At 39.7% G+C, this 10,275-nt stretch overlaps 1 protein-coding gene across 1 annotated transcript; it reads right to left on the bottom strand.

Moving 5' to 3' along the window:
• Positions 1-456: 456 nt before the first annotated feature.
• Positions 457-7,446, bottom strand: LOC123375877 (pancreatic alpha-amylase). The gene is made up of 10 exons (XM_045027241.1): positions 6,888-7,446; positions 6,065-6,211; positions 5,636-5,833; positions 4,686-4,916; positions 3,598-3,731; positions 3,388-3,510; positions 3,194-3,293; positions 2,823-2,944; positions 2,588-2,713; positions 457-729 (listed from the first exon to the last, which is right to left on the bottom strand). The coding sequence occupies exons 1-10, from the start codon at positions 7,053-7,055 to the stop codon at positions 540-542; spliced, it is 1,539 nt and encodes a 512-aa protein (XP_044883176.1). The 5' UTR covers positions 7,056-7,446; the 3' UTR covers positions 457-539.
• Positions 7,447-10,275: the final 2,829 nt, after the last annotated feature.

The following is a 10,275-nucleotide window of genomic DNA, read 5'->3' as shown; positions in this document are numbered from 1 at the left end:
TAGTACAAGGAGTACTTGTTAGTACTTGTTAGTCTGCCCTGAAGTAGGCATTCATGATTGTGAGACACTCCATGCAGTGTGACAGACATCATATAATTTAATATAGTGTAATGTATGTGTTTGTTTCACCTGTTTTCACTACTTTAAATTCATTATTCAAATATATATTAGTGGTGTGTGTACATGTATCAGATTTGGACTTATGACAGTAAAATAATTTATAATTTAATTTCTTTGCTCCAGCTGAAACAAACTAGTACTGCTAATGGTAAACAACACTGTTGGCTAGTTACACTGCCTCTTACAAACCTGTATTAGCATCACTATCAGTTACATACTGATAGTACAAATAGTTAGTTTCATTAATGAAATAAAGTATAACAACAGTTTTGTTCTACTACTATTTATTTCTTAAGTATAACAACAGTTTTGTTCTACTACTATTTATTTCTTAATTAAAGGATTATTCATTGTTGTGTGCTACACAGAACAAAAAGTACTAGGTGAATGACCAAGGGAAGAGATGCATCCAGTTTACATTATAATTTAGCATTAACATGAATTGCAATGAAAGGATCTTCAGCCTGGTTACTAATCTGGAAATTGGCAATACCATTAGACTCAACATAGACTTTTGTTCCAGTACAGGAGTTGCCCTCCTTTTGCCCAGAAATAACATCACAGTAAGTGCCAGCAGGAAGGCCAGTTTGCAAATTCACATTCAAGCTCCTATGTATAAAAACAGATTGAAAAGGAATAAGTGGTAATTCAGACTCTCTAATACAGTTATTTCTCTATAATTAAAAACTTGAAATGTCATAGAATCATTGAATATCAGGGTTGGAAGGGACCTCAGGAGGTCATCTAGTCCAACCCCCTGCTCAAAGCAGGACCGATTCCCAACTAAATCATCCCAGCCAGGGCTTTGTCAAGCCTGACCTTAAAAACCTCTAAGGAAGGAGATTCCACCACCTTCCTAGGTAACACATTCCATGCTAGCCTGTGGCCCATGGGATGGCACTACAAGGCCAGATGGGTTTTAGTCTTCTGTCTGGTCTTTTACTCTTTGGCCAGTGGGATTGGGAGTGCTGGTCTGGGAAGCACACTCAGTCTACTGTGACTTCTTTAGCCAAAGTAAGAGCAACAGTGATGAATTCAAAGGGTTCTGGGAAGTCTTCACAGGCACCTCGCAAGGTTGCAGCACCGTGAAGAAGACAGGGAGTTCCCTGTCACTCATATTTCTGGGATACTACTTTCATAACAGGCATAACCTCCACAGAAACTTCATCTAAGGCCTGGTCTACACTTAAAATTTAGATTGACCTTCCTACATTGCTCCAGGATGCGAAAAATCCACACCCCTGACCACCGTAGTTAAGCCGACCTAAACGTTGGCATACACATGGCTAGGACAATGGAAGTATTTTTCCATTGACATAATCCACCTTTCAAAGCAATGGTAGTTAACTACTGTGATGGAAAAAACCCTTCTGTCACAATTGGAAGTGTCTACACCGTAGCACAGCTTCAGCACACTAGTTGTATGCCTGTAGTCTAGACATGACCAAGAGAGAGAACACAAACGTCACAAAAGCAGCTTTCTTAGCATGTTCAGCTTTCAGTTCAGACTCAATGTTTTGACTCTTCATTATCACTTCTGCACATATATTGTTTTTTCTCTCTCCCTAGGACTCACCCGAAATGGCTTTTTCTGATAGTCCCACTGAGGCACTTTGGCAGACTGCTGGCTTCATAAGGACTCTTTTCTGGCAATGTCATACTCTTTATGGCTTCCACTAAGTTTCAAATTCCCCAAGTCTCTTTCTGCACCTCTGACATGAGAGGAGCCTAGAAGAGCACAACACCAATCCTAACAAACTGCCACCCCTTATGAGACTCCACTAGAGTCTTTGGGAATATCCAGAGAGATTGAAGGCATTGCTGGGGACAAAATGCCTTTTGTATTGGAGAGGGAGGCATTTAACTGAAGTGATTCAAACCGTAACATAGAGAAAGCCAAGAACAATTCAGTGAATAGCACTCAAAACCTGAGAATCCCATCCCAATAAATCATCCAATCTAGTCATCAACTTTTCTCCTCCTCCCTTCTGCAGACCTGACCCAATCCCACCTTAATGGCCTTTCCGAGAGCATCCCAACCTGACTGACATATTACTCTGTTAAATCTCCATTTCTTTAGAGCCATCCACCTGCTAGCCCATGGCTAGTTACCTCTCAGACCTGCATGGTCATGCATTCCTGACTGACCAACCTTCACTGCTGGGTACAAATCCAGTAATCTGGAATTAGTAGCAGACTGGTGTGTTGCTTAGAAAGCTAATGTTGGGTTTTGAAAAGTGTTTTTGGGAGAAGGCAGGTGGTAGGTTTGGATTTGCAACAGGTAAAGTTGTCACATAACCTTTCTATAGCTAAAATGTTTCTGAAGCTAAGAAGTGGGTATTCACCCACGAAAGCTCATGCTGAGAAACGTCTGTTAGTCTATAAGGTGCCACAGGATTCTTTGCTGCTTCTACAGAACCAGACTAACACGGCTACCCCTCTGATACTTGTCACCCCACTTACTTACCCGTCATCATTATTAAAGACGATGAATCCTCTATTGCCACGCCCAAAAGCCACTTGATTGCTGCCATTGTCCCACCAGTTTGAGAAAGGCTGGCCATCAACCACATTACGGAAAATTACCATGTTCCTGAAAATACAACAAATAGGCTTGACTTTAATTAAAATCTCCCCACTTCAGTTAAAGATATATTGCAAACTGCATCATCTTTAGTTAATTTCTCTCTACAGTTTCCTACCTTATTTGACGCCACCTATGTTCACAGACCCAACCGTTGCCACAAGTGCTATCTGCATTGATTGTAACATCTTTGGTTGAGCCATCACCATTGCTTGGTGGTCCTATCCAGTCATTAACATCCTTGTTGATAAACATAAAATTATAAAAGTTAAATGTTCTATCTTGGAAAAAGGCCATACATAGGAAACAGGATAACATTCATTTTTGTTCAGAGAGTCAACACAAGGCTTATTTATCACTCAAGTACCACTCCTACCCTAAGGATGTTAATGGGCATTAAGTAGTGCACAGGCCCAGCGCTGTCTCGCTACACAGGGGTAAAGTTCATCTTAAGAGTCGTGAATTTATTTTCAACTGTTAGAAACCTACCTTTCCATTCTGGAAATTTCTTGTCCAGCGGTAACTTGACATTACACGTGTGAATCCATAAGGATGAGCAAGCATGAAACCAACTGCCATTTTATATAGTCTGTAAGCCAAAGAGTAATGAGACACATGAAGATACACTGTCTTCGTTAGGACAAAAATAATAAGACCCTCACACAGCCAAGAGCATTCCCTACCTGGCATCCCAGAAGGTTAGAATAGAAGCTCCTCCAGCACCATGTCCCCTTTGATTGTCATGATTATCCACAAAGACCAGGGCTCTGTCAGAAGCCATGAAACCCCAGCCTTCTCCCCAGTTCCTAAACAAACAAACAATGAGTCTAACACATTGACACTAATATTTCAACTATTGCAGGAATCTAACAATTCATCCAAATGCTATATACTTTAAATAGGCCATCTTTTCTCCATCCCATCTGCGGATGACTGTCCCCAATTTTGCACCGTATTTGAATTCAGTCACTCGGCCATTTCCAAAGTAGTCACTGGCTTTAATTGCCTCTCCACCCAAGTCAATTACCTGGCAAAAGTAAGGAAAACCTGTTAGCACATTCCTAGCTATTTAAAAAGCAATACAATAAACACTAATTCTGGGTCTGTATTATAAGAGAAATAATTTGGTTTACTTGCTCAAACACGTTTATTGCTACTACCTAAAGCACCTTAAATTCAATGTAATGAAGAACATGTCTTATTTTGTATATAGCAAGCATTGTTAGCTGTTGTGGGTGTTAAAAGAATTGCCCTGGTGCCAGAATGCTTAGTTTGAGAATTCGAGAGACATTTGAGAAGAACCGCACCAAACTTTTTCTTACTGGGAGTAATTAGTGTCAGCTTTTTAAACAGCGAAAAGTATTCTATTTAACAAAAAACCCCTCTATCATTAGCTTAGGGACTACACAAAATAATTCTGTGCTCTTTCTGTTGGCTGTGCAGTAGAAGTTAGCTAACAAAATAAAATTTCCTAGACCTGTACATATTAAAAAGCCCTGGAGAACTGTTCACGTAAGATTTCCAAGGGGTCTTGGAAAGCTCCAGTGTCAGCATAAAAGTGAGGTTCCTAAGTGGCAAAAGTTAGATTCCATAGGGAATATTTTTGCTTGATTTGCCACCTCCTTACACTTTGTGTCATCATTTGCACCTGTGTAGATCAAATGCATAAGTATCTGCATGCCAAAAACAGATATTTATACACCTACTTGATTTCAAAACAAAAGCACCTATTTGTATATGCAAACTGACAATCATGTAAAATTAGAGAATTTTAAATTTAGCCCTTAACTCTTTCTTTCATATAGGGCATGATTTTGCAGAGTACTCTTTATTAAGTTAAGCCTATGCTTACGTACTCTGCTAGATCAAGTCCAGAGTGTTCAGAACCTTGTGCTTTACAGGATCCAGCCCATACTGTATTTGTATTGTTATATAAAAGAACCCATCTCTGTAGCGAGTGAAATTAAGAAAACGAGATTACCTCCTGGTAAATAAAAGGCCTCGTTCCTGAGGAAAACCATCGAGTATTTAGGTTGTTCAGTTTGTCTAAAAATGCCTTCATATCCCCAGGCCACATGTGCTTGGAAGCATCAATTCTGAAGCCTGCCACCCCAATATCAATGAGGTTGTTCATGTATTCAGCAACTTTCGAGCGTACATAGTCCTTCTCCAGGGCAAGATCAAGAAGACCAACCAGGCGGCAGTCACGGACCTGTTTTAAAAATTAGTTGAGATGTCACCGAGTCATACGCCAAACTATAAATCTTTGATTAAAATATATTCATTTTAACATTTTTAATCTCGTATGCTAAACCAGTTCAATCCACATGCTAAACCTGTTTGGAATAGAATTCCTTCAAAGTCAATACAGAAGAATATACTCTGGAATGTATTGTATTTAGGTGGTGTGATTCTCAGGTCAGGCCAGGAAGTGAAGATTGTCCGCAAATCTAGCTGCCCTGTGAATTTAGAAAGGGAGACTGCACAATGGAATTTGGCAAACACAAGGAGCTAAAATCCCTAAATTCGGGAAAGGAGACATTAACCATTTAATGCTTACAAGAGCTCAGAGTTCAGTTTTCTTGCTCATCACCTACTGAATTACCAGCATCACTTGATGCAGATCTGTGGGTTTTCTAAGGATGTCTCCCATTAATAGTTACTGATGAGGCTGAAAGGTGCATAACTAGCAGGTGCGTAACTAGCAGGTGCATAAATAGGCGCATAATTCTAAGCATCGGAGAAGTCAATGGTCATACTCCCATGATTAAATTTAGACACATACTTAAGTACCTTCTTGTATTGAGTGCATACTGATCAGCTCAGCCAAGGATCTTATTTTTTTTTTTGCCTTATTAAGCTGGTCGTCCAACAGCAAAGATTAGTCAAGAAGATGGGGAGGAGAGAAGTAAATACGTGCATATAAATTACCTGATTCACATCATTGTAATTTTCAATCTCTCCACTTCCAGTTTTACATTTACCATCGTTAAAGTCCCAGGCTGAGTATGGCACTACAGGAAAATCTCTGGTCCCTGCGTTGAAATAGCTTCCACAAGTAGCACCATTTCCAGAGCCGCCACCAGATCCACACATGTGGTTGACTACAGCATCCACATAAATACGAACCTAGAGAGCAATGTTTGCATTTCAGTTTGTTTTTACAAAGAAGAGTAAAGTGACATTGTGAGTTTCACAGACTGGATCACCTCTGATTCCTCCTATTTACATTCCTTCACCTTTTCTAACTTCTTTGCAGCCTTCTCCCTTCATTTGAAATAGGACAGGCAGCTATTCTGATCTGAAATCAGTTATTTATCCCCACACTATTTCAACAGGAGGAAATCCACAGATACTTACTCCAACATTGTTGCACCTGGTCACCATGTCTTTAAATTCATTTTCATTTCCAGATCGTGTGCACAGTTTGTAGCTGATTGGCTGGTACCTTTCCCACCAGGGTCTCGAGGGATTAGTAACTATAATATTTTCATTTGGAGGTGATATCTGTGAATGAAATGATGTCATTGGATAAACTAGTCATTATTTTGATGTTTGTAAAAGCACAGAGGGGGTGCTCAGTCCTGTACAACACATATAAGGAGATATCACTTACGCCAGTTTTATTCCTGATTTACGCTGTAATCCAGCCCACTCTCTCTGACAAAGAGCTTGCTATCACAAGATCTGATCCTGGGAGGACTCAGATTGAAATCAATGGGAGTTAAAGGAGCTCACCATCTCACAAAAGTTACTAGGACTGATTCCCTAAAGAAAGACAAAACCACCCTGGGAGACTGAAATAATTTAGAAGGTTCTTTTTAAATTGGGATGACAAGAGTTGGTGTTTGTGCACATCACTGGAGAATAAATATGTCTGAAATGGTACTAAATAAGAAATACATTGTTACGTTCTAATTCCTCCAAGTACAAAGTAAGTGACTCATAGTGGAAAGCATGTGGGTTTTTGGTGCTGTCCCAGTGAGGACAAAGGAAAATCACCCCTTCACAGTGACTGGTCTAGGCACATACCTGTCAACATTTCCTACTTCCATCACCGATTTCTACTGATGGTACCTCTGGTGCATGTTTTCTGTGAACTGGACCTTTTATTCTGGTAAATAAATAATGCCAAAAGATGAAGAAATTTTACTGTCTACTTACAACATGAGAGGCTACATACCTGAACTCCACCAAATCCATAGGGTGCTAAGTACCGTTCACATTCAAGAGCAATGTCAGCCCAACGCCATTCAAATAGGTGGACAATAGACGTCGTCCCAGACTTTGTATTTGGATTGTATTGTGCCCAGCAAAGGCCAACCGCTACTAGCAGAAGAAGAGCCTTCATGGTGCCTTAAGTGAGGGATTCTGCGCTTCTCGCTGGCTCTTTATAGTCCTGCAAGAGGGTACAGTTCACGTTACAGTTACATGTGACATATTTCACATGACTGCCTAGTATTTGGTTAACTAGCCATTTGTCATTTTATCTGATTGTGTCTGAAGTGCTCAACAGGTGAAGATAAAAGAAATACTTGTGCTAACAAACTGTAACTATAAATAAAACAATTTACACCTGTGTATGTGTGTGTGTGTGTTTTTTTAAGGATGACAACACAATTTTCCAGAGGTCTCTGGCATGTGAGAGCGCACCTGGGAACACAAGCTCATTGACAAAAAACAGATATGAAAATATCATTGGCTTCAATAATTAGAGGTAGATGCTAAACTGAGAGGTTTGCTCTCACAGATCTAAAAGGCATCAATGCCTCAGAACCAGAAATACTCAATATTAAACATCCATCTGCACTGCACCTCTAGAGGGCTCCATCGTTTCTTAAAAGTCCAGAATCTCTCTCTCAGGGGTAAATTGTTGCCACATCGGATAGATAGCCCTTGGGTGGGACGGCATGGAACTACACTGCCTCAGAGGACACATGGGCGGCATTGTGTTTTGGCTATTTTAAATTGTATTTTTCCCTGTAGTCTAAAAATATTTTAAGAGTAACCAGAAGAAATTGTATTTTGCTGTAGTTTTGTAGGTTGCAAAAAAATGCATATTGGGTCTTTTATTGTTGCACTGGCTTAGCTGACATGAGCAATCCCAAATTGAGACAAGACATGCATGAGTAATTACTGAACAAACCCAAACATGTAACTCCTGAAACAATTAACTATTGTGACTGTGTTTACAGTAAATAAGGGAGATAGACACTAACTAGTGTGGTTATGTTTATAGTAAACAATGTAGTCAGAAACACCTTGACTACATGATGCCTTATGAAACACCTTGATACGCATGCCTTATGCAAGCTGCAAAGCAATTAATCTTTACATGCAAGTTGGTATCTAGGATAGGTGGTGTGTGGTGTGACAAGAGTTGGAATGATGGTATCCCCCTGTACCTAAACCCCTTGCATTTAGGCCTGGCTAGCATATGCAAAGAGCAGTTACTGTCTTCTGGATCCCAGAGAACTGGATGAAGTGTTCTCCCAGAACTTGACAAGGTGTTCTGAAAAAAATATGTGGAAAAAGCTCAGAAGACATCCCAACATATATAACAGTTTGGCGATGAAAAGGACTATAGTCACAGAAGTTAAGTTCACCATTAGTGCTTTCTTGCTGATTTGGTGGGAACAATTGAGTAGAATCAGAAAGAAAGAGGTTAATGTGACTTTGGTTAATATTTTACTACCTGGATTGATAGAGGCCTGAGAGAAAGTAGGGAATTATAAATGCATAGCTTTTTAAGGCTAAAGGGATCAGCCTAACGCAGGCCACAAATTTCATTAAAAAAGCCTACATCAAGCCCAAAAACCTGTGGTTGAACTAAAGCTTATCTTTTAGAAAGAGAGCAAATCTTAGCCAAAATGTGGAAGGGACTCCAAGCAATAGGGAAATAGCAGAACAAACCAGTTGAAATGATAGAGCAGATATAAGGAGGGCGTGAGTCAGGTTTTTTTAAGAGAGACAATGTTTGTCTTCATTGCAAAAAAAAAAAAAAACAACAAACAACCCGAAACAACCCGAAACAGGATTTTACCAATAGCTATCTTTTACAAGCTCTCTCTTTTCTTGCAGCAAAGACAAAGGCAATATGAATTTCAAAGAGATGCATCATATCATAGTCTCCCTCTAAAACAAAGCGTAATCAAATTCCACAGTCTTAGTAAACACACCGAAAAGTAAATATTAAGAAAATGTATTAAACTTAAAAAGAGACTCTGGAAGATGGAAAGCTTAACAATGTGACTGAATGACAGCCAGATGTTGAGAAACTGTGAGACCCATTGTCTCACCAGGAATTGATTGGTCACAGGCAACTAACACACAAGCCTGGTTACATCACAAGAACAGTAAGTTTTCAGCAAGCAGGCCCCGCTTTCCAGCAGTAAGCCTCCAACTGCCAACAGCCAGTACATGTTACGATGATGGCTATAGATTAAAAAATATATGCCTAGCTGGTCAAACTCATCTAACTTTTACATCCAGTCTCAAACTAAAAAAAAACCTAGAGAGCTTCTAAAACACTGAGATGGCCAGCACTATAATCTGACCCCCAACGTACTTGCACAGGGAACAGCAATTTGCTACTAGAGGGGGTCTTCAGTCTAGCAAACAAAAGGTATAACAAGAGCCAAAGGCTAAAAGTTGCCAACAATCAGACTAGAAATAAAGTGCAAGCTTTTAACAGTGTGAGTAATTATTAACCATTGGATCAACGTACCAGCTGTGGTGGAGTCACCATTACTGCAAATTCTAAAATCCAAATGGGATGTTTTACTAAAAGACATGCACTGGTTCAACCACAGCAATTGGCCTTGAAACTGGAATCAATTCAGGGGAGGCCTATGGCTTATGTTATGAAGGCGATAAGACTTGATGGTCACAAAAGTCCCTTCTAGCCTTAAAAAGCTATGAATCTTTTGACCTACAATTTCTAACATGGCTGCCACTAAATGAAACTAAAGTAGGCAGCTAACCCCCACATGGAGGAACGCAAATTAGATGATGCAAGAGGAATTTAGATGCCTAACATGCATCCAAGTAGGACCATTCTGACCCTGATGTAATAAAACAGCCTTCTGGTGATATGCAAAAAACAGTTATAAAGACTGGTATTCTTTGTGCCTATCTTCCATCTGCCTTTCAAAGCAGACTAAGGCATTTGAACATCCAACTATCAAGCCAAGTACCTTAGGCATTGTGGGGGAAAAAAATCTAAGCTTCACTTACTGTTTAACGCAGTAAGCACCTAGTGTAGAAGTGTGCACACACCTACACACATGCTGCCATACAACATTTATTTTCTTGGAAATTTTAAATCACAGGCACTGGGAATTCTGTAGGTTATTCAGCTACCTTGGAGATGGGTGCAGTACAAAATCTTATATTTGAAAAAACAGTTTCTTTGTAAATAGGCAGCTGTACAGATTTTAGTGTTTCATCATAGACTGTATGAGATGGCGCTTTATTTTTATTATTCAAAATATTGTCAAGGCAGAGAGCAGCACAAACTGGTTTTAGTATTTAAAAATAACCTGGTGTAGTTATGGAGGTCATGTGTGGAT

The sequence above is a fragment of the Mauremys mutica genome, chromosome 8 (assembly GCF_020497125.1).
Source record: "Mauremys mutica isolate MM-2020 ecotype Southern chromosome 8, ASM2049712v1, whole genome shotgun sequence".
In the NCBI taxonomy this organism is placed as follows: domain Eukaryota; kingdom Metazoa; phylum Chordata; order Testudines; family Geoemydidae; genus Mauremys; species Mauremys mutica.
Note: the sequence above shows the minus strand (reverse complement) of the source record. Positions and strands in the feature narration are given on the sequence as shown.